Source organism: Lagopus muta, chromosome 7 (genome assembly GCF_023343835.1).
Source record: "Lagopus muta isolate bLagMut1 chromosome 7, bLagMut1 primary, whole genome shotgun sequence".
NCBI lineage: Eukaryota > Metazoa > Chordata > Aves > Galliformes > Phasianidae > Lagopus > Lagopus muta.
The window spans coordinates 8,166,490-8,191,587 of NC_064439.1; the positions used below are offsets into that span (position 1 = coordinate 8,166,490).

Here is a 25,098-nt window from a genome sequence, read left to right on the forward strand (position 1 = left end):
CCCCTTCTAAGGGGAAGGAAAGGAGCAGCTAATGCTGGAGAACATAATTGAATTTACAAAATTGAACCGTATAACAGAACTGATACCTGAAGGAGGAGATAGGATTTAATGCTTGGGAAATCAAAACTGGCTAGTTGCCCCTTGTTTCTCTTTATCTGCTAAATGAGTTAATTTATGAAATAGTTTTTAAAGTTATGTTTGAAGATGACTAGGCTTAAGTCACACAAATCCGGTAGAAGTTGAGTTTTAATTGATGTGTTTTCCACACTCTAAATATTAAAAGCTAGCTTTGTGAAATTGCTCTGTCAGTAATTTCTGTTAAGGTAGGAAATCCTGTTGTCTGATAGACCGGCTATCCAAAATGTTAAATGTTATCCAAATGTTAACTATATGTGTATATATGCAGTAGTTAAAATGTGAGTTGATAAAGCTGCTCACTTACTGAAATTAATCTGTGTGAATATTACCAGTATTGTGTTTCTCCAGTGTTTGATGAGACTTGTGCCCTCCTTTGTTGTGTTTGCAGTTTTATGTCTTAGTGCTCAGCAGTTTGTGTGGGTATGGACTTGAGTGGTGGAGTAGTGCTAGGCTTCTTGGGGAGTTTTCCCTGAGCTGGTCAATCTAAACTTGCTTCTACTTAATCCTATCTCAGTAGTTTCAGTACTATCCTTGTGTAACCTTTCTGCCCCCATTACTTCAGAGCGATGGGAATAATGTGTCTAAGGAAAGCCGTGGTTCTCTCCTTCTGGTGTGTAATTATTTAGAACAAAATAATTAAAAAATGTGTATGAAGAAAGTGAAATTATGATTGGCAAATAAGGAGTTTAGAAAAGTCACAATATTTTATAAATTTTTACTTCACTTGAAAGCAAATTATGTTGTGTCAATGTTCTTAATATCATTACATCATGTCCTCCGGCCTCCTAAGTATTTCTGCCCTTTAGAAAGAGGTGTAACTGGGTGTTTTTCTTGAGTTGCCTGATACATCAGGGTCACAAGGCAGTAAATAGGGGCACTGATGTTAACATTTCTCTTATCCTGGTCTTTCAAATGAGTTGTCATATTTAGCTACGCATGGGAATACCTCAGTGAAAGACTAGATAGCTGGGCAAATCTGAGTAAGGCTGTGAAATGTTTATAGATTTGTTGTTTTTGTAGTATTGTTTTTTCTTGAATTAGGTAATTTCATTGGAGATATGGTCTCAGTCTGAAATATGTTCCTCATTAAAAAATAATGCCAATGTTCAGAAGTTTGAGTAGTTTCTGTAGTTAAACTTTGTGTACTTCTTCTGTTAATGATTGGCTTTTTCTGAAATCTAGAATCAGTCAGACTTGTCAGATGAAGAGCTGAATGATGACCTCCTGCAGAGTGACAATGAAGAGGAACAAGAATTTCGGTATCTCTTTTCTAAAGCCTGTGTTCTGGATAACTGTGAAGTTACATGCACAACCAATATATGCAAAGTGTTAATGGCTACCACTGATGATAGCTTTAGTTTCATTATTAGCTATACTGAAATTGTTATATATTTGAAACCTACTTTTGCTTCTTAGTTACTTAATGGTGTATTATATAGTGTGTTCAGTAGCATTATTAGCAAATGAGTAAAATGATTAGCTTATTTGAATAAAATTAACTTAATCAAAATCTATACTAAAAAAAATATTAATAACTTGAAGAAATGACATCTCCTGTGCTGTTTAGGACTATCTGTGAGTCTTGCAGAACTTGTGTTCTATGCCTTGTTTCTGTTGCAGTAGACTTTCTCCTCCTTGACAAGTCCTTTCACTGCCATTCTGCTTTTAAAAATGTATCTTATCCCTGAATATCTTGAGGAGTGGAGCTCCAGAGTTTATAAAGCTTGAACCATGGCTTAAATATATGCATAGAGTACACAGCAGGAAATTTGTGTGAGGTTTTTAGGGTTAAGCAAGGATGTTGTTTGGGAGCTTGAGGAGTCTGCCCTGTGAATGATGTATGTTGATACAGATCTTAAATTAGCACTTAAATTAGGTGCATTACAAATCCAAACGGCAGTCTTAATAGTGTTGTGAAAATTTTGGTTCAGATAGACTTGCTCAATTATCTTTATCCCAAAAAGAGGCGGAGGAGTGTCTTTCCCTTTCTTTATTTGAGTAAAGGGAGAGACTGTGGGGCCAACCCTGCCACAGAGTCTCTCAAAGTTTTGGAGGTGCTGAGTCTTTTCTATCCTTACTTCTCTCCTCCTTTCTCCCCTTGTATGTGATCCTGCTGTGTATCATAACATTGCATGTGCAATTAACTCTTTATGCAGTCCAAGGTGAATTAGTTAATATTATTTAGCCTATTAAGCCTGTACAGTAAGTCCAAAATTCCTGAGTTCAAGCTCTCAGTTGATTGCATTTGCTTCTCCTGGTTTCCTCTGATTCTTCTTCCTGATAAACCTCATTTGGGGAAAGTTTACAAAATAAGTACAGCTATCAAGCAGAAAGTAATTTGCAAAACTTTGCACAACCTGTTTACAAGGATGTCTTGTAAGCAAGCCTCAGTAGTTCTGAGCTGGATTGAAAGGTATTGGAAGATGCTTGTAATGCAGTATGACTGCTGTTTTTAATGACCTCTTCCTTCGGGTGCTGCTGTTCTTGATGTGTCATGCTGTGCAGGTGTATGTTCTGAATGGTTATGTTGGTGTTGCTCTGCAACCTCCTTCCTGCCTTTGGTCTGGATTAGGACATGGGGATGCCTCCCTTTGTTGGCTTGATGATGGTGAGGTAAAATATCTCTGACCATTCATCTCTGTACTGGCTGCTCTTCCTCCTTGCAGGAGTGGTCTGTTCCCTTCAGCATGGGAAATCCTTGCTGTTTCTGCTCTGTATTTCCTCCTTGCGAGCTATGGGCAGCAGGGATAGCTATGTGACTGTATTAGTGCTGAGAAAGTACCTAAATGTAGTAGTGGAAGCAGGTTTCTGTAGAAAATTATTGCATTTTTAGCAGCTTTATTGCCAGGATATGAAAGCTTTGGTCCACTCCTCTCCCTTTGTTTCCACTGAAACTCGTCTGCCTCTATAGTTGAGAGGATAATGATAATCCTGCATAATGTCTTGGTTGTGTTAAATCTTCTCCATCTGATAGATGCAAATTGCTCAAAGCTGCCTTGATTTTTGTGCCTTCAAACTTACGAAAATGGTTGATAATAGGAATGTAATTTAAAAAGCAACAACAAAAAGCAATCTTTTTTTCCTTGTACCCAGAACCTCTCAAATCAAAGAGCTTTTTGTCCCTGCTTTTATAACTGGTCTGTGTTAATGAGTCATTCTTTTCTGTGTTGATGACACTAGCTGTGTCAAACAATAAATTCTGAGTTTTGCTTTTCTTCCAGATAATCTTCTTGATGTTTTATTTTGCTTCTATTCCTTGTCTATACCAGTGCTGTTACTAATTTAGAATCTTAGGCATTTAGAAGACATGCATATGTATTTGTAATTTTGACAATATGTATTATATTAGAATAGTGAATCTGTCAAGACAAACAAACAAACAAATTCAGTGTAATTAAGAATGAACAATATTAATGCATACAATTGAAAAATGATTTACAGGTTTGAGAGATTGGGAAAGCAGATGCAGTTATGGTAACTTTGTGAATTTTCTGTTAGTCTTGGAATTAAAATTAAATCCAGCCTGCTTTGGTTACTGAGCAGGACTTTTGCCAGTTTGACCTGTTAAACCATCTGGCTGGTTTGATTCCCCTGGTCAAATAGCCTGCAGCTAGTGATAAGCTGCAGTACAGTATGCATTGTGAGAGCATGGCATAGAGTCAAATAGTGTGTGAGGTACAATTTTATTCATAGACTCACAAAATATGTATTATTTTGCTCAGCCTTTGTGTGCACACTTGAGGGTTTTACACTTCAGCCTTTTAATCTTTTGCCCTTATTCTGCAGTTCTCAAGGTGTCACGGTTAGCCTCAATGCTACGTCCGGCATGTTTACATCATACGAACTCTCTGAGAACATCAACGATCCATCAGTCGAACATGGGTCTGGGTACAACCAAGGAGAAGATGAAATTGGTTACGACAAATCTGAAGCACCTGAAGTGTATGCTTCAGAGTATTCTGAGGAAGGACATTACGAAGGCAACGATCCTGAACTGACAGAAGACCAAATAGAATATGGGGAAGAGCCTGGAGAAGATGATGAAGTGCTAGACCTTGAAATCAATGAACCCCTGGATGAATTTCCAGTGAGTTTCTTTCTATTGTATCTTCGAAGATAACATTGCTTCACGTGCATAGGGTTTCAGACTGATTTGAAAACTGTTTACCTCCCTAGGGAGGAGGGGAAATTAGACCTATTATCACTGTCTGCCAGTTTCTTTATCTAGGCTGTGACAAAGTTTGTGTTGACAGCTTGTTTGGCGGTAGGTAATGCTCCTTTGTCATGCTGGAAGGCAGTTGAGAATCATGACCTTGAGGATTGTATCCTTAAAGAAGAAAACAGCTTTGTGTGGTGGAGATACACTGCCAATTGTTAGAAGTACTTAATGCAAAAGCTTTTATCCAAGCTTTAGGCAAGATCTGATAAAGTCTTTCGAAGGTGAAAAGATTATTGACCTGCTAAAGACATCTTTAAGGTGCTAATATCCCAAAGTGATTGATGTCCTGCTTGTTCATCCTTTTTGTAACTGAGAACTGTCTAAACCTGAATAAAGAGATTGGAGGTTAGTTCAGAAAATGTCACCTGCATAATTTGGTATGTTTTAAACAGTACGTTAGAGAACAAGTGCTGGCTTTAATTGCTAGATAAATGATATAATCTTAATTAACACTGTGTGTGATCAGTGAGATGTCTTAAAACGTCATCAGACTTCATGAGAGGACATTTTTGTTCTCCTTTATTGATCAGAAGTATACGGAGTTATTGAGAACTGTACAGAATGTAACTCATTCATTTGTAAATGATCTCTGTTTTCTAAGAATATTTGTTTTTGTTGGACTAAAATCTGGTGTTAATGTGTGTGTGCTGTGGGTACCTATGTCTTCTGGAAAGAAATTACTGCAATTCTTGCTTCATCAAAGGATGTAGAAGTACAGAAGCAGATGGCAGCTTTATGAGATGACATTATTGGAAACAATGAAAACATTTTGGTTATATGTATTTTTTTAATAATATTGAAATTATGATCTAGTTAAAAGCCTGATAATTATGCCTCCTATGATCTATCACTTATAGTTGAGAATTCTGATAGATACAGTTATCATCCAGTTCTGAAAATGATAACAATGCACCCAGAGCCTGCTTCTTGATGGATTTGTTTCTGTAAAGTTGGCCTGGGTCTTCACAGTTTCTTGCACTGTTGTTGTAGGATGAAGATTACATGCAGTCATACAATCAGCAAGCAATGGAAGAACAAGGAGAGTATACAGCTGATGAGGAGCTGGAAGAATCACAGACAATGACAAATGAATCTGAAGAGGTATGTTGTGAATTTAATGGAAAACCGAATTGAGTTGTTTCAAAATTAGAATTGGCAGTATTGCTGGGTAAGAATTAATGCAACTCTGCCAGTGGTGAATTATTGGTGCCATTACTCTTTCTATATAAAGATGAGCTGTGATAGCATCTAATGTAATAGCACTGCTGGGTACACGGAGTGCTCTCTGCACCTTGGGCTGATAATTGTAGGAGAGTTCAAAGTGTTTGTGTTGAATCTTAGGTTCAGCATTAGAAATTTTAGAAATCCTTTGGAGTAGGAGAACAATGACAGTGCACTGTGGTTAGGCTGTTTAAAATCTCTGGTAGCGGTGGTGCATCTCTTTTCAGGTAGATGATTTCCTGCTGTTAAGAGTGATGGTGGAGCTTCCTGGTATCACGTTTTGAGGATGAGTGAGAACATAATATGAATATTGTGACAAAGATGAAGTCTTTGTTTTGAAAGAAGTTGTATTGGGACAGAAATTTCTGTGAAGTTCACTTCAGCTTTTTGGTTAGGAAGGGAGGGGTAAGTTCCTTCATTTGCAGGGAGGAAGCATGTGCCAAAAACTGTTCAAGTATATCTTGCAGCCTGAAACAATGATATCATACTTGTTACTAATTTGCCTTCCACACCAGATGCTTGCTGCAGAGGGATTTTTTTTTCCTTTCCCCACCAGGAATCTGGTTTCATATTACTTTTATCCAGTTCTTAATTAAATAGGATTGAGTGTGATACCTGCTGAGAAGCGCAGTCAGAGTGTGTGCCCTCTGTGGAGACTGAACTCATCAGAAAATTAATTCCTCAAAGACACAGGAGCATTCTTCTCTGAGGTGCTAGCAAATGGGTGTGCTGTGGAACTCTCCAGTTGCATGAAACTTAAAATAGCATTCTTTGGTATAGGAGCAGAGATATTGAAAGACAGCCTGTAGTGTTTACTCTTCTGTGCAGGTGTGACATCCTCAACCACATATAACTTAAATATCATTTATTTCGTTTGTATTAAACTTATCCTTAAAAAAAAAGCAAACAAACAACTAGTACAACACTTGAAGAACTAGTTTTTCTCCATTCACTGGATAAACAGTTCTCTTGTGTTCTAAAAGCAGTCTGCACTTGTGCTATCTGCATCCAAGGGCTCTGTGAGATGGTGAGAGCACTGCGTGTTATATAAAATCAAGTACTGATTTCTCTGTCAAACTTACTGCTTAGAGAAAGCACAGCTTTGTATTTAGAATATAGGGAATATTTATTACAGAACTCTTGATTAGTTGAAATTTTTCTAGTTCAGAATTCAGTTGTTTTCATTCAAAAGGCAACATGAATGCATTTTTAATTGACTTTTTAATAGAAATCGTTCAACATGGAATGCAAATTTTTGTCTGCTTCTTTATGCACTTGATCTATATTCTGACTTGATTTGCATGCTTTGCAGATTGCTACAGCTTTATTTCCAAGATAGTACTATCTTTTTATTTCTTTTCCATTCCAGGTGTGTTTTATTTACTTTTGCATGTAGGCTACCAATTGGATTCTCCCAAAGAATATACCACAAGGAGAGAGAGCCAGAGTATGCACTTCTGCATATGATACAGATGCATGTCTTTAACTACAAACATTTTTATTATTTGGATGTTATGTAATGTACAGTCCTCACTAAATCTGATAACATTCACAGCTTGCAAACAAGTAATCGTTGGCATCTCTCCTGTGGAAGATAGAGCACAAGACTGGAGCCGTATTAAATATAGTACAATTAAATAGTGTTATTTTTGAAAATTGGCATCTCGTTAATGAAAAGAGCTTGAAGTGTTTTGCAGTGCTATATCTTAAGCAATTTCCACATTTTAAAAAAAAAAACAACAAAACCTTGACCAAAAAAAGCTCCCAAATAAATAAACACCGTACTGTATTGCATGAAGAATTTGTAAGTCAAGAGAAAATCCCACTGGCTGAAGGACTGAAACTCGATGGGGGAGGCTGATAAAAAAACAGAATTGAGGGACTTGTTGGAGTGGCACTCGAGTGGGAAGGAGTGCCAGGCTAGAACTGCTTTGAGGCATACTTTCTCACGTGATATTTAATTTGAATTGGTGCCTAGAACTCGGATTTTGAAATGTGGCAACACTCTGGAGCTTCCTTGGAAACTACGGAAAATGGTTTTGTCTTCACTAGATAGAAAGGAAGACTTGCTGCCTAGGTGTTTCAGCAGCAAATAAATGTAGTAAAACTGTCAGTTACATGAGTTACTGTGTTCCAGATATTTTCAGAAGAATGATATCCCTAATTATTTCTAGAAAATATTCATTAAAAATGAATTAGAATTCATAATTCCATTGTCACTTTAATATTGGAACCAATCTCCTGTGAAGTCAGTGATGGAGGTTTCGCATTGCATACTTTTAAGCCATGTCTTGAGTTATGCTTGTAAAAAAAATTGGACTTAGATGGAAAATATTTCAAAAAGAAATGCTGTATACTTGTTTTCTTTCTATGAAATAGAGACATAAAAGGGAAAAAAAAAAGCCAACATTTGTGTTTTTTGGGAGAGCGTTCATTCTATGCTTAGCTACATCTCTAGTGTTACACTTTCGCTCAAGTTTCATGACACTGCTTATCAGCCTGGAGGAAAATGATAAAAAGCTGCAAATCAGAACAGTCAGATTGTAAATATTTTTCAAAAAATACTTAGAAATTCTGAGGTTTGTTTTATAGTCCCATTTTCCATCTGTAGGTGTCCTTGGAATTGATGTAATGCCCTCTTAACTGCTCTGTTATTTCTTGATCCCTTAGGATTGAGCAGTTGCTGCTTAGTGTTAGCAGATAAGCAGGGGCTACCAGAGGCCAGCAAAGTAATAAAAGATTCTTTTCGTTTCTAATTTTTCTTGTGGAAGAAATATGACTTAGCCTTTACAGTGCTTACCTGGTTTGTGCCTCTTGGCATTATGGCAGAAAGGTCTCCAGAACACTTGCCCATCCCATCTTTAGGATGCTGAACTAAGATCAGCACTGAGCATGCTGACTAGTGCTTTGTGCTGCTTTCCTTGGGCTTTCTATGCCTGTTATCAGTTTTGCAGCTGCCTGGCAAGCTGTTGGTGCAGGAACACTTGTTGCTCTGTAGCAGGTCGTAACCCAGCATGGGGAGTTCTGGGCAGTGACTGGGATTTAAGGCGTAGTTATCCGATGAGGATGGTAGGGGAAAGGTCATTATTACTTCTCCTAATAATGAAAAATCAGCAAAGCTCTAGGGGAACTTTGCACAAAGTATCATAACGGGCAATGTGAAGCTTCTTTTGAGGAGAGTTGCTAAGAAGCCCTGGCTGGCCAGTCAGGTGATGTGGAGTGGCTGTTCCAGGGCTGTTCATGTGTGTAGAGGGATTCACCATTAGCTGGTATTAATTAGAGTCCTTTAAGTACTTCTACCTATTAATTCAGTGCTTGCACTTGATTTCTTTCCTGAAAAGTAGCATCTTTTTGTATACTGTAATACCAGGAAAACAATTCATCCTATCTAGCAGATAATAGAAAAGGGTATCTTGTGTGCTACAGCTCTTAAACAAGTTGTGTTGTTGTGGGCTAGGGTATTAAACAAATGGTGGGCTAGGGTGTGTTTTCCTACACAGCTCAGATAACCTTTCCTGGTACTGTATGTAGAGAACATATGGTTGACTGTCTGACACGTTCACGTCTCCATCTCAGCTAAATAATCCCTCAGTAATAGGTATAATCAGACTTGGACATCAGTCAGCATTCTCAAGCCTTGCCTTTCCTCAGTGCCTGCTTTTTTATTAGCTCTTTTCAATATATTTTTTTCCTTTGATAGGTAACATTTGTGTGGCTGTTATTTGTTAATAGGTTGTGTGAGCATTATGCTGATGAAAAATGTGAGTTAGACCCAAAAGACCACAGGGTTGTTATCAAGTGAGTGAGAATAATAGAGTAATGCAGGTCTAGAGAAGTTGGAGAAATGGCCATGTTAACCATTCTGGGCCTGATTCTTCAGTCCAAACTATGTGCAGAGCTCTGGACGAGCACAGCTTTTAAGAGGCATGTGCAGCAAGAGTAGATGTGCCTGGGTTTTTATGTTCTGAAGTAGAGCAAGGTGCTCAGCATAATGAGAGCTTGTCCCACAAAGGAACTGTCCCATGACTTCATGATCCTGAAGGAAAACGAGCATTGGAACAGTGAAATTATGGCTTTTAAGGTATTTTGAAGTGTAGATTTGGTGGAGGTATTGTGCTGTGCCTTTCCTTCTTGGAAGAATCACAGAATCACCAAGGTTGGAAAAGACCTTCAAGATCATCCAGTCAACCACAACCTAACCATACCATAACAACCCTCTGCTAAATCAGAAAACTTCTAGCTTTCCTGTTTCCGTTCCTTGTTTTTATTAAACTATGTTAACATTTTTTCCTTGTTAACGTGCCTCCTTTCTTCCAGTGGTTTCAACTGCCTTTCCTGTGAGGTGTTCTGATTTCATGTGGATATGTTAATCATACCAGTTGTTCTCAGTTTGGATTTTTGAGGCTTGCATTTCTTTCAATCTTGAAGGACTTCCTTTGCCTGCCATCCTGTCTGTTGTTTATAATTTTATTATTTGATATGATAAGCCTGTGTGTAAAATAAATATCTCTAAAAATATATGGCTTAGAGCTTTTTGTAAACTTAGACTGTTTGGTTAGCTTTACCTTGAAGAATTTCTACAAAGTCAGGAAGTACAATGCTTAAATATGTGCTCAGATTGGATAAACAGTAATCGGAAATGAGGTGGGATCAGTAACTCAATAAAGCCCAGTAACTGAACACACGAGACCAAAGCTGGTGAAGCTTTGAGCTTAAGGTCTTACATTGTGCAATCCTGTATAAGTTGAAGATGTTTTGCCAGGTCCTATCTTTTCTTGTGATTTTTTTTTTTTTTTAATATAAAAGTGGGCTCCTGGGTGATGAAATAGGCAATCTTTTGCACTATTCTGCTATTAATTCCTTTTTTGATGTTTGACTTAATATCTGTCTGCCTGACTGACACCTTTTGCCTTTTTCATATAAATTACTGCACCAATCTGGTTAATTAGAAGATTAAACCATTTTTTTGCATGTTATATTTCACTCACTTTTGAACTGTCCAAGCAATGTAAAAGTTGTGATGTATTTAGTGACTTCACAAAGAATTAAATTGCATGTGCAGCCTCTAAGAAATGAGCAAGTAGGCTTCTACAAAAAACGGCCAACTATAGTAACCAAATAATTTATGGAAAATCATATTACATTAGAAGATTTTTAATTTTCAATTCCAGAAATTAAATATAACTTGTGTAACATTCTAAGCATTAATTTTATCTTGCCAGTGCAGGAAATGACGTTTATTTACATATTTTAATTTGAAAGTGAGAAATCCATTTTCAATTGGGACATTTTCATCTAAATAAATGTTCTCTGTTACAGAGAGAATTGGCAAGTAAATGAGGACCAGGGAGCAGCATTCCAATATACAAATTTAGTATATTCAAATGTTATGCAATCATTTAATCCATTCTCTTCCCCAATGAATTACGTATCAGAAATATTGAAAGAGTAGAAAAAAATAAAGACAACTACAATTATACATACCTAAAGGAGTGAAGCTGAGAAATGTGAGGTTATCTGCATTTTTTCTTCTACAATGCAGTTCTTGTAGTTGTTAAGAAATTTAAAATAAAAAGTAAAAAATGAGTGTTTGGGTTACTTGAATTTGGTTGTATCCCAGGATTGCCTCTTAGTCAATTCAGAGATGGAATAAGTGTGTTCAAAAGCAGTTAGCAACCTGGTGATGGTTTTTATTGGAGATTCTGTATCTCTCATGGCATTGCAGCACAGTATGTTTTATTGGTAGATATTACTATATAATTGATTATACGTTGTGTTTCTGAGTTTTTTAATTGCTAAGTTCTTAACATTCATTGAGTTTTTTGTAATATATAGTGGCAGCCAATCTTTTAAAGGAAGCTTTTTCTTCTGAATCTCACTGATATCAAGAAAGTAGGTTTTCAGTTTGCATTATCGTCTGTATTTTGTGATTCAGGCAGCTATTGAATCTCTGGAACTTCAAGAAGAAACAAAAGAGGAATCTGATGAAGAGGAAGATGATGATGAAGAGTCTGGAAGATTACGTTTCAAAACTGAACGGAAAGAAGGAACAATAATTAGACTCTCAGATGTGACAAGAGAAAGGAGAAACATTCCAGAAACTTTGGGTGAGATTCTGTGGCAATTTTGAAGAGCTGTAATAAAAGAAACTTAAGGGGCTTTGTAGAACTTTTGACAACTGCTTTGGTGAAAGATAGGATGGCCTTCTTTTAACTTAGACTGGCCTCTATCCAGGTTGTCTGCAGTCATTTTCAGTGTGTGCTGTGTCCGTCTCCTTGGTGGTAACGTTTAAGCTTACAGCATTTTGAATGTGAGCACAGTGTCTTTTCTTTGACATTTCTGTGGTGTCTTCAAAAGCCGTGCTGTTCTTAAGTGGAGGCTGCCTGATCTTTGTTTTACTGCTTATTGTCATGGAATACATTTTAAGGAATTCCTTGAGGAAGATTTTCACTTCATAACACTTGCATGCACTAAGCACGCGCTTTCATATCTATGGTTTCAGTCTGTACATATAACAGAGACTAGCCCGTGAGAAGACAACCTATACTAGAGCTTGAATATTAGAAGAATAGTGCTTAGACTTTGTTGCCTGTGTTCTGCTGTCAAATAGCTATTATGCTTACTTTTTTCCCCTCTCAGGAATATGTTGAGAACCTATTGCGTTCCCACTGCTGGATTGGCCTGGAGAAATTATAACTTGCTGATCCCCAAACCTATTTGGGTGCTAGAAAAATATGGAAGCCCCATCTTCTCTTTTCAGGTTTATGAATTTATCACTATTCAGAAGAAGCAGTAGATAAGCAACTTTTGTACAGCTGCCCTGTTTCAATCTGTAAATAGAACAAAGTTGCCTTGTGTTTTTTGAGGCTTTCTGAGTCCCTGTGTGCTGTGAGGGAGACAGCAGTGTACGATTTTTTGTTTTTTGTTTTTAAATTAATATCTTTCTCATCCATTGATATCCATCTCATCCATAATTTCTTATGATTTTGGGCAAGGTGTATATTAAAGGCCATCATTTCGCACTGTTTTCATAATGAAGTGCTGGTGATGATGGCAACAGGACTGAAAGAACCCTCTGAAGGAGTTCACACAAAAATAATCTACGTGGAAAAGGGGCATTTTGGCTGTTCTGCATTCCAAATGTATTTTCAACCCTAAGACAGTGTATCTTATTTGTAAAAAAGGTGCCAGTGACTTTACAGAACAGGTTCTCTTAAAAATAAGAGTACATTGGAATGGCTGAATCTCAGTACATGATTGCAAAGTGCCTTGCAGTTGCATGCACTTTCATATCTATGGTTTTAGTCTGTACGTATGGAAAAGAGACTAGCCAGTGAGAAGACAACCTATACTACAGCTTGAATATTAGAAGAGTAGTGTTTAGAATTAGACTTGCTTCTGTGGGTAATTTAGGATGCAGCCCTGACTTAAAAGGAGAAGATGATGCAAATGCGGGTGAATTTGTAAAAGCTTGTTTAACCTGCTTTTTTGGACAAAATACAATCTTGCTGTTATGAAATGGCTCCTATTCGTACTAGTTTTGTGTCTTAATTTGTTGATAAAGGACCAAATAACTGATCACATAGTATAAAGTTGTTCTCAGGAAATGCTTTTTCCTTGCTTGTGAGATAAGGCAACTCTGTAAATATGGCTGGTTTAAAAATGAAACTTTGTTGTAGAGCCTCATTTCCTTACTTTAACATCTGAACATAGTTGAGAAAACACTTACAGAGAAATTAACATTTCAGTTGAAGTTACAAACGTAATTTCCATCCTGTCACATTTTGGTGACCTTTTGTGACAGCTTGTCTCTATTGGAGGAGTGCATTCTTTCTTGCTGATTAAAGATGTCATTTGAAACCATTTTATTACTAGGGATATTGAAATTAATCTTGACACTTAGAGACACTAGAAAAATAATTGCTGATTCACTGCATTAACTGCATGCATGTGAGAGACTGTACAGTCAAGATCAGAGTAAGTGTGTGCAGGGCAAACTGTGTAAAAATAGAGTATCTCATAAATGTAGCTGGGATCTCTCCTAAATATTTCCTTATCCATGGTAAAGCAAGTAATTGTTTTAAAGTGTTTGAACAGAGAGATTGTAGAATGGCTAGGCCATTGATTTCTAAAAATGCTGAATCTTTTGAATTATCTTTGGTGAGGAATATATAGCATTTAGTGCATGTGATGAGCTCTTCACTGAGTTGGAACTGCCATTTTGCATCGGATCTGCTTATCCCAAGGGAATAGGAAGGAAAAAAAAAAGCTTTAATATCACCAAACTAAAACATTAAAAAACAAAAAGAAGAATTAGACTCTCTCACAAACTGGTAACAATTGTTGTTATTGTTTGAGGAACTACTTTCTTCTGTGTTCTGATTAGTTTGTGTTCACCATGCTAACTTACGGTTGAGATTTCGGGCAAGGAAAGAGGCTTGAAATGAGAGCTCTGTTTTTCCCAGTTTTTTCCTGCCTGCTTTTACTACCTCTGACAGCAGCAGTGGATAAGGTGATTACTTTAGATGCATCTCATGCTTTTGATTGCATTGTATAAGAGGATAGTGATCTAAATTTTCCTCAGTAATCCATAATGTTTATGCTTACTGTAAAAAAGATTTCAGGGACTGTGATTCCTTGCCCCTTGTCTAGGCATGGTATGAGATTTTTGCTGAAGAAACCTTTTTGTGTTGAGCTCTGCTGATCTCCCGAGGCAGGTACTAAAGCAGAGGTGCCATTTCATAAGAATATCTGGTGTGACTATAAATTAAGAGAAATTTTTCTCATTGCCAGCATGCACAAATGGCATAGGAAACGTTATGGCAGGTATTGGGATTGTAGAGTTGTCATTTTGCTGCATTCTTGGACAGTCAACCAGTTTTAAACTTTTAAGAATCAAAGAGCCCCTGTTTTCTGTAGGTGTCGAATACCTCTGAAAATTGGGGCACGTGAAATGGCAGCCTTTGCAGGTCCATTGTACAGCTGGTATCTGTAGCTCAGTAAGAACAGCTGAGTCAGTGGGAATATGCTGTTCTCAATCTTTTGTGCCCTTCTGTCAATCCTCCATTTCAAAGACTAGCTGAGATTACTTATAAAGATGTTGAAGATGGTGGGTTAAGTAGCTTTGTCTGTTACACTTGCAAGAAATATTAGCATCATATTAGTGTCTTCAGCTTAAGAGTGCTGTCAGATGTAAAATGTTTTTATTTTCATCTTCATATTTTGCAGTATTAACAAGTAGCTGTTTTATCCTGGAAACAGATCTCTGTGCCTCGCCTCCTTTAAGAGGAGAATTCTTAAAAATGGAAAAATGGAAATGTTGCTCTGACTGCCATTCATGTGAATTCAAAAGATGTTTTATTTTTTTTCTTTTGGTCGGGAGTGCATTTCTTGTAGAATCACATAATCATAGAATGGCTGGGGTTGAAAACGACCTCAAAGATCATCTAATTTCACTTCCCCTGCCACAGGCAGAGTCAGCAACTACCAGACCAGGCTGCCCTGAGCCATATCCAGTCTGGGTGTAGACTATTTAGTTTTCCACTGTTACATGTGAAAGTGAAGGTTCTCACTGGCGTGTGGTGAAATGCTCAGCTGCCTGCTTGGGTTTAAGTTTTTCCCCTTTAAATAATGGATACCTCAAGAGTGGCACTGCTGGAGGTATCATGGTGTTTGGTGATTCTATTGTAGACTTTCTCTACATATCCAAGTAATTTGATAACCTGGCCCTGTTACTGCATAATTTTCTTAATTTTATCAGCATTGTTTCAATTTTTAGCTAAGTTTGGCAGACTTCATTGAGTACCATCTGTTCTCTGGTGTTTGCTTGTGATGTGGCTTGGGTGTGTATCAGACTTGTCAGTGGCTGTATCAGGCTTGAGCTGAGCACTCAGTTTGAAGTGTGCTCTGAGTGGAACTTGGGAAGTACTGCTGGTTCGTCAGCCACATCAAATGTACGTAAGTAGTTTCACAAAGTAAAAATGCAGCTCACTGGCAGCAGTGTCCTTCTTTGGAATATGCCCATGTGCAAAACGTTCTTTGGGTTGAATCTCTTTTTATGGAAGGCTCAACAGATCCTTGATAGTAAAGATTGCTTGGGCTTTTACTGTGTTGCCTGGCATTTCTGCAGATACATGAGAGGAAAAACAAACCTTTTAGTTCATGTTTGTTTCAGTCACCTGCCAGTTCTTTGCCTGTGCAACAGACACAAGTGCGTGTGCTTTTTTCCTGTTGGAGGTGTCATTAATGAAATGTTAACATGTCACCTGGAAGAGATCAAAGTGCATGCAAATTCTCTTAGTTTCAGGGATGTTTCTATGGTTCTAGCATTGTTTTTTTTCCCTGGTATTTTCTGTGCTTTCAGCTTGAGGTTAATTTTTTTTTTTTCCATCTCTTTTTTTAACAGAACTTTCTGCAGAAGCCAAAGCAGCATTACTTGAATTTGAAGAAAGGGAAAGGCAGCTTAAACAGGGGCGATATGGCTCAAGGAGAGGAGGGCGAAGAGGAGGCTCAATTATGTGCCATGGAATGGGAGAACAAAGGAGAGACAATGATAGGGGAAGAATGAAGGATCACAGACCTGCACTGCTGCCAAACACACCATCGACAATGGTACCTTTTAATCCTTAGTATTCTTTGGACGTGCTTTCAGGAAATGATGGAGAGAAGGCACTAAATCACATGTCTTTATGAAGGTGGAATATATATTCCAACATACACTTCTTACTCCTTTGGTGTTCTGTTAGGTCAAACGAGCTTTGAATAATGTGATGATTGTAAAAGCATGGGGTTAATCCTGTTACCAGCCTTGAGGAATCTATAAGCTTGCAGATGAAAATCAAATTTTGACTCAAATACAAACAGGCAAGGCAGTAGAGACCCTGACTGAGCATGGAGGAGTAAGATAATTCCTCTGAGATAGGTGCAGTATGGGGATGTGTTCAGTCCGTGTTACAAATAGTAGCTTAGTAAAAATAAATATAAAGTAACTCAGGGTTTTTGTGGAACTGTTTTTTCTTTTTGTCATGCTTTGCAGCTTATAAAAATTGATTTGTATTTCCACCATTCTACTATGGAATCAAACTGAAACAAAAGAATCCCACCTAGACAAATTAATTCTGTAGGATTTTAATTGAAATTTATCTTTGTTACTGTTATTTTTCTGCTTGTACTTTGTATCACAACTAGAAGATGTTACTTTTTCCATCCAGACAAGCAATGTGTAGGATCCAGGGGTATCCCACGCTTGCTTTTCTAACTGTTATGGTGTACTGGAAACTGACTTGTAGAACAACCTCAGTGTATGCCTTTGCAGGATGAGGTCATTTGTATGAAACAATGAGAATTTTTCCAACAGCAGTAACTGTAGGTATTGTTCTGTAGCAGGAGCTGGTGGATGGCTTGGTGGTTGAAAGCCCTGCCAGAGGAATGTTTTGCATTTTTAAAACTGTGAAGATGGAATCATTTTTTTTCTGTACTGCTGCACTCTTTGCTACTTATTCTGATCTTCAATGTTGTAAACATTTCTGTGCTAGTCATAATATCTTGTGTGTTCCTTGTAGCTGCCTTGCTTGACGTTCATGACTGCTGGAAGAAACAGATGTGACACATCTTTATTACTAAAGGGTTGTGTGCTTGATTCTTCTTGCACTGTGATTTTAAAGCTCTGGTTTAGAGCTGACCTGTAGTATCAGTGAGTTCAGAAGTAGAAGAACGAGTGTCTCTGAAGGAGAAACTTGGTTTTTGTTATTTAAAAAAAAAAAAAAAAAGAAAGAAAATTGGCTATTCATGTTTGAGATACTGAACAAGAGACTTGTTTTTGTTTTGAAAGGCATCTTTGAAGCAGATGAACATTTTTTCTTTCCAACAGTATGAACAGATAGACTGCACTGATAGCTCAGGAGTCTGTTTAATTTATTTTGAGTTTTCTTCCAGCTGTTAGTTCTGTCTTCTCAGGCTCTTATACATTAGGCAAAAGTTAGTGGATTTGCTTTGTTACTGGAACTCATCACATACGTCCTAACACAGCTGATGGCAGCTTCCAGTGACGTATGCAAACCCTGATCTATGAAATGAGGACGTTTCACAATTTAAAGAAAAACAGAAAAACAACAACAAAAAACCCCCTTGAAGATAAATGCATTCTTATAATGTTCTCAATGTGTGTACATCCCGGGCAGCACTGCTGTTCACTTGTGAATTTTTTTTCTTGCTCTTTGCTGTTTTCTTCTTTGTGCTGATGTCTCTTCCTTTGCTTTCCTGTGCTAATTGATCCATTTGATTTGATGATATGGGAAAGAAGTTTTTTCCATTCATATTTGGCCTTAGTTGTGTTTTCCAGAGGTGTCTTATTTTTGTGCTGGTTTATGTCAGGTTGTGTGAACTTTAAAGCCTATTGACTTTGTTCTTTTGTCTGACTTTAGACTCATTCACAGAGGTTAATTCCAACACACCAGCAACCTGTTAGGAGTCTGTTCCAGCACCAGCAGCAGCAACAGCAGCAGCAGCAACAGCAGCAGCAACAGCAGCAGCAGCAACAGTTACAATCTCTGCTTCCTTTACAGCATCAGCATCATTCTTCTCCTCCTCCAGGGCTACATATGCCCCCTCAGATAGAAACACCTAGAATAATGATGACTCCACCTCCAGTGACACCTCAGCAACCGAAGAACATACACATAAATCCCCATTTCAAGGGAACAGTAGTGACGCCTGTACAAGGTGAGCTTTCTGAACGCAATCATTAGTATGTAACTCATTGTTCTTTGCTGGGGATGCAACCATATTTGTTCACCACTTCATGTAAATGTGCTTCGGGCTGATTTTTTTTTTTCCTTAAATATTTTGTAACATTAAGCAAGGTGATGTGAAAAAGGAAATTGTACAGAAGAAAGAAAATACAGTGATGTAGTATGTCTGCTGTTGGACTGTGGCCAGCAGGGGTTAGTATATCCATTTCCACTTCTTTATCACCTTTGCTTCTCCAAAGCCTTCAAAGACCAATAAAACTGTAAAGAGAATGTGTTTTAAAAGTAGCAGATGTTGGTCTTCAGTACCAGGTATGTACTGCAGTTTAGAATTCCCTATATCATTCTAAGTTCAGCCAAGGATTCACAGAATGACCACCCACCTATTTTAGTGAGAATATATAGAATCATAGAATGACTTGGGTTGGAAGGGAACCCAAGGATCACCGAGTTCTGACCCCTTGCCCTAGGCAGGGCCACCAACCTCCAGATCTGGCACTAGACTAGGCTGCCCAGGGCCCCATCCAATCTGGTCTTGTACACCTTCAGAGACAAAGCATACACAGCCTTTCTGGGCCAGCACCTCACCACTCTCTTGGTAAAGAACTTCCCCCTGACATCCAATCTAAACCTTCCCTCCTTGAGCTTAAAACCATTCCCCTTTGTCCTGTCACTGTCTACCCAAGTAAAAAGTTGATTCTCCTCCTTTTTACAATTCCCTTTTAAATACTGGAAGGCTGCAGTGAGGTCTCCTTGTAGCCTTCTCTTCTCCAGGCTGAACAAGCCCAGCTCCCTCAACCTGTCTTTGTAAAATAATTACATGAAGGTAGTCTCTGAACTATAATTGTATAATTGCTTTGTGAAAGGTACCAGCTGTAGTCCTCACATAACAGTGTGTATGTGTTCAATTTTCATTCAGTGCTGCATTTATGATTATTTGATTGATAGTGTAGAGGTGTATTAGAAGCACACTTTTTCTGCCACTTGACACAAACACTCTTCAGGGTACACCATTTAGGACAGCTCTCAGCAAGCAGAACTGTTAATATTGCTACTTATTTGGAAAGCATTATCCTCAAGAGGATAAAGAAAAGGCTGATTTGTGATTGAGTCTAGACAAAACAAACGAAAGGTCAACGTGGGTGTATCTACCTTTAGGCTTTCTGGTTTCGTTGGTTTATTTATTTATTTATTTATTTTCTTCTTTAAATTAGCAGATCTCCAAGCCTGTATTACCTTTGCTTCATTTGTTTGTCCAATGGAAGGCAGGAATTTGGCAGGGTAGGATATTGCCAGCTGTTAGACACCTGTTAGACTTCTTGCAGTTGGCTGTGCAGTAGCTGCTCCGCTAAGATTATTTCATTTTTTCCTTTCCAATAAAATCTGGTTCTTATGAAATTAGTTATCAGGGCAGATTATCTGGAAGCAGTTTGAGAAGTCCTTGAGTCTTGGATGTTTGCCTTCTGTGAATTTTATTAACATTTCCAAAGCAACAATTCTTGTTTTGTGAGAAGCAAAAATAGATTTTGGACAATTCTAGATGCCATCCTGTTCTCCTTCTGAAACAGTCCATACATCTTGTGTAGCTGTGTGAACAGGTTTCCTTCTGATGGTAGTAATGGTTACTGGGGATTTTTACTTTTGCCTGATGTCACAAGTATACTAGTGTATGTTATCTCTTCTGTCTGAGTTTCTTCTGTCATTGTTATGGCAGTTGTCTCAGCCTGTGGCACCTTGGGCATGCTTGGGGTCTGCTTTTGTCTTGAGCGTGGCCTTATTCCGTTCTTTTTAGAACGTAGAGACTTTGTGTGCACGTTCATTTCTTCACTGGTAAGACTAGTCATCCTCTCTGAATGAGCAGCTCCAGAGAATGATTTTTCAAATGGTAGAACACTTGCATGTCAGCGAGTAAGGTCTTTGCCATGTGTATTGATGGCAGTTGGTTCGTAAGAAAACACTTCATGCCACCCATTTTACTAAGGGTTATTGAATGTTTCTGCTGATAGATGTGCAGCATACTGTTAAATGTAACTGTAGAAATTCTAGTGATTTAAATCTGTTTATTAGTGAGCAGTTAGCTTTCTGCAGCGGCTGAGAACAGTGGCCATCTCAGTCTTAGCACATCCTAGTGGAGTTATGTTGCATGAAAGTGTACATTTGCATATACTGAAGGAAAACATGTAGGACATCGTATGTCTTTTCTAGGGAAGATGAGCACAATTCTAAAATCTTCAGTGGAATTTGCACAGTAAGATGAATTTTTAAGCAATCACTGTAGGCAGATGGCAAATAGAAATTCCAGTGTAGGGATAACTGTTCTAAATTTCTTCTTAATACCAAGCAAGAGTTTTAGTAGTCCAGCTTGAGGCCCCAGCAGAGAGACACTGGTAGCTGGGAGTACAAGCATGTTTGACACGCAGCAGCATTCGTTTTGAGGTAACAGGAACTGTGGAAGAGATGAGATTAATTTGATGTTCTTGATGATATCCAGTCCATTCTCAACTGAATCTGTTTCAAACATGAGGTTTTTGTCAGAGAATGCAGTCAATGCAAACTTTATTTGGGTTCGGTTGTTTAAAGTGTGATGCCAGGAAGCCAAAATGCCATGTCTGGAAGTGCATGGTAGGTACACTTAGGTTCTGTTAGTTTTAAGTGTGCTGTTGTTTCTTCACATGGACTGACATTTTTTTTTGCTTCTCTAATTTTATGTCATTAATATACACTTACATTGTCACACCAAGGGTATGTGTTCTTACTCGCAAGCCATAGCAGTATTCTTTCTCAACATTTTTTTGGCTTTTCATCTTGAAACGTGCTCAGTATATCAGTGTTTTCTAAAGTAAACTAAAATGTGAATGGTCACGACACTTTTATTTGAAGAAAATAGCATTTCAGATTTCTTGTAGCCATCAGCTTTAGCCAGAGTGAGCTGAAGCACTCCTGAAGTATCCCATTATTGGCTTATTTCTTTGTTCCAGAAGCAAATCTTCAATCTCAGTTCAGAAAACAAGAAAACCAACCAGCAGTTGCTTTGTGTCAAGCCAGTTTTCTCAAACAAATTTCTAGTAGTTTTTTGGTCTTTGAAGCTTCATAAATGATTAAGAAAGGCTCAGTCTGTCAAAAACCTTGAGTGTCTATTGCAGATACTATTTGTTAGCATTCAGTTGTATCTTTTGTGGCATTTGAATCCCATGTCTTGCCGTTGATTGCTTGTTGTAATTTTTTTCTTTTGTATCCTATTCTGTAAATCATTTTTGACTTGTTAGAAGAAATTTCTGGCTGAGTGTGTGTCCAAATTTGAGTATGATCAATTCACAAATACCAGAGGATCACATGGTAGAAGTAGATGTACGGTGAAATAGCCTGTGATTTTAGTACTGAATGTTTTTTTTTTTTCCTTAATATTTATATCACAAATAACCATTTCAAAGCTACTGTAGTGCTGCCAAAATTGATAGGAGCTATTAGTGAGCAGCTTGTGGCAGCTCTGTGAATTTTCATGCCATTTACCTTTTTGAAAACTGTTTTATGTCTTGGGAAAAATTAAATTATTATTCTCATAAATTATCAGTATGGGAATGGCTTCTTCATCTTTACAGATAAAGCCTTGAAATTGACAGCCAAAGACAAATGACTCCTCTCAAAATAGCATCTAGCAACATAATACTGCGTTTGAAACATAACTTTCAAACCTGTGCAAGATGTAATGTAGGGAAAATGAATCCTTATTTGAGAATTCTCTGCTGCTTTAGCAAGTGACTGGGTACTGGAAGGGCAGTGAGTTTGAACAATCGTTCAGGGGTATTAAATTTGTTTGTTTAAAGGAACAGATATATCTTTATGCTCCTGTCAGAGGCAGGATACCAAAATAGACCTGAGTCGCCTGTACAGATGACACTCCTTTGCATTTACTACCTTATGTGATTTTATTTTTTTTCCTGCTGCTCTGACCTGAGCTATTTTAGTTCTAGGTCTGTCAAGAGCTTGCTGTCAGTTTTTTCAGGTGGTGATGATTGTATGAAATTGGCAGATCTTCATTAGAAGCCAAGATGAAACCATTGGACTAATCCTCTCCTGGAACCTGATGCACAGTTTGCACCTAGTCCTTCAGAGCTGACATGCACTGAAAACAGATCCTGGTGCACTAGCTCCTGTGCCTGTATTACTGAGGAAAAATTCTTGAGGCATTTTAGCTAAATGTGTTGCTGGATGCAGCTAGTTCAGTCTTACAAAGTTGTCGACATCAGTATTTACCCCCATGTGGGAAAATAACCTATTCATAGTTTTTAGTAAGTGAGCAAGTACATTCTGTACAGTTTGATTGCTTTATATTTATATTTATATTTTATATCAGCTACTGTTTGATGCTTTATATTAACTTCTGTACGTCTTTTGTCTAGCACTGATATGTATTTACTTTAATGATTGATACAGTTCAAAGGAAGGTAGGAAGGAGAGCCTACAATGAAAAGAGAAAAATCTATCGTTATACTTTGTACTACAGATTCCAAAATTCAGTCTCCACGGTGATCCCACAGTAGTTATTTCTTTGTGTTATACCATAATTTTGAGTGGTGGTTTTGGGTCATGTTTTTGGGGATCAGTTTATTGAAATGGTATTACATGGTCTGTGTTTGACTCCTTGAAATTCTATCTCTGGAGAAGTTACTTTTCAAGAAGAGGGTTCTTTTAATTCTTGATGTCTCTTTATGAAGCAAAAGTCTTCTGATATCACCAGTTCTGTGATTACACAGACAGATTTTACTTGCGTTCACCATTACAGTGGAAAAGCCAGATGAAGTAGCTTTTGCTTACTGTTAATTGCTGCTGCCTGCCTGCCTCATTGTACCCTCCCATGAACAGTGATTTATGCCAGATAGATTTTTCTTATGCCTGTATTTGCTGTGGGAGTAGGTGGTGACACTAAGACATACGTAGGAAATGAGGGGCATTAAGTGGGGAAGGTGAATTAGTCATGTGTCCTTGTATTTGAAACATGGTTTTATTGTTCAGAGTCTGTGTCAGCTTTGTCTGAGAGACATCTTTGGCTGAATACTTACTCTGTCTTTTTTCTTCCCTGAAACAAGAAGCAATCTAATTCTGGAAAATGCAGAATTAAGTTATGTAAATGAACTAGGAGAATCCTAATTGCCCTGTTGCATGTTGCAGAAGAGGGAATGGTTGCTTGAATTTAATTGTAGGAACTGTGACATGTGAGGGTAAATGTAGCAGATTTTAATCATGGCTTCTTATTGGTACTTTTGGAAATAACAGCAACAACTGTTAGGTGAAACAAATGGTGTTAAAAGGTGCTTCTTGTTTCAGTGCCCTTGCTGCCAGTTCCAGCCCAGCCAAGACCTGCTGTAGGACCCCAGAGATTTCCTGTGAGTAGCAGCTGTTTCTTCTTCTTTGATATGGATAAGCATACATTTGCAAAGAAATATTAATATAGCAAATAAAGGCTGTTCTAGTGAAATATAATTTTAAGGATTTGTAAATATTGACAATACACTCTGCAGTTGAAAATGTTTGTTAAAAGCTTAAGGTCAATGGATTTTTGAGAGTAGAATTAATTCTGTTTAACTGTAAAATTGTTGAACCAATCTCTCCAGTGGGAGAGGCATGAATGCATCTTATCTTAAGGAATATGGGCTTTATTTTATTACTTGAGTCTTTCTGTATGAATAGAATCCTTACTTTATTTGATATAATAAAAGGCTGTTTGAAAAACATCTGAAAGCCTAACAAGCAGTGTTATTTCTGTATTTTAAAAATCAGAAAAATTGCATTTTTATCATTACTTCAGCCATTTAAATGCCTTTAAATTATTTTATTGGAAAAGAGAATGGGCTTGTGTTCTTGCATGTTTCTACCTTCCGAAACAAACAAGATGCCTAACAAGATACCTAACTACTTCATGGTGATCATTTTTACTTTTTTTATGAATGAAGAAAAACGCCCTTCTTGATCATTTTTAATTGATATTTCACAGTTCTGTTGTCCTGAAGTTTTAATTGAAGTGGTTTGCAGAGTATCAAGATAAGAATAAATAAATAAATATATAGTACAGTATTTCCCTAAACATTTTTAGCTAACGACACATACATTGTTTCCTAAACACACACAAAAAATGGTTCTTTGTTAATGGTTGTGGTGTGGTATTGCACAGTGAATTACTTGCACAGAGGTCAGATGAATTTGAAAACAGCAGATTTTGGAAACCTGCTGTGACTTCTGATTGCTGTGTGCATACTGGGTTGCTTCTGATGCAGAGTGTTTTTTAGACACCTAGGTGAGTAACTGCTGTCCATACTTCATAGAGTGGCTGAGTTTTCAAATTATCACATTTCCTCTATAAAACTTACATAGTAAAACTGCAGTTTCATCAGCTTTATCCATTACATAGTTTCAGTGTCAATGTTTTAAGTGCAGGTAGCTTTCTGTTCAGAAATACTGTGGTTTTAAGAGGAAGTTCCCTTCGGAGCCTGTAGTATTAAGCAGAAACCTTATTAACATTTTAGAAGTATCTTGCCTGTGGTTTCCTTTGACATTAACTTGCTTGTGTCAATAAACACAATTTAGTATTAAAAAGAAATTAAAGGACAAGGAATATCTGTAAAGGCATTGTAATTGACGTCTTTGAAGTATGTTTACATCAGTGTAGAAAAATTGGAAATTAATTTTTTTTAAATTGACTGTGAAATTAGATTTTAATTCTGTTTACTTTTGTTTTTGAAAGTTGACAAGTACTCCAGCCTCGCTAATCTTGTGTGC

The 25,098-nt window shown here is 37.5% G+C and overlaps 1 protein-coding gene across 6 annotated transcripts in view; it reads left to right on the plus strand.

The window, feature by feature from the left end:
• Positions 1-25,098, plus strand: part of RBM33 (RNA binding motif protein 33) — a 95,793-nt gene that overhangs the window by 14,926 nt on the left and 55,769 nt on the right. For 5 of the 6 annotated variants that reach the window (XM_048950321.1, XM_048950322.1, XM_048950326.1 and 2 more), the window contains exons 4-10: positions 1,321-1,397; positions 3,925-4,225; positions 5,348-5,458; positions 11,514-11,685; positions 15,984-16,189; positions 18,001-18,298; positions 23,650-23,708. In XM_048950321.1, the coding sequence (XP_048806278.1) occupies positions 1,321-1,397; positions 3,925-4,225; positions 5,348-5,458; positions 11,514-11,685; positions 15,984-16,189; positions 18,001-18,298; positions 23,650-23,708 (1,224 nt within the window). The remainder of the gene's footprint in view (positions 1-1,320; positions 1,398-3,924; positions 4,226-5,347; positions 5,459-11,513; positions 11,686-15,983; positions 16,190-18,000; positions 18,299-23,649; positions 23,709-25,098) is intronic. The other variant, XM_048950324.1, reaches the window with a different exon arrangement.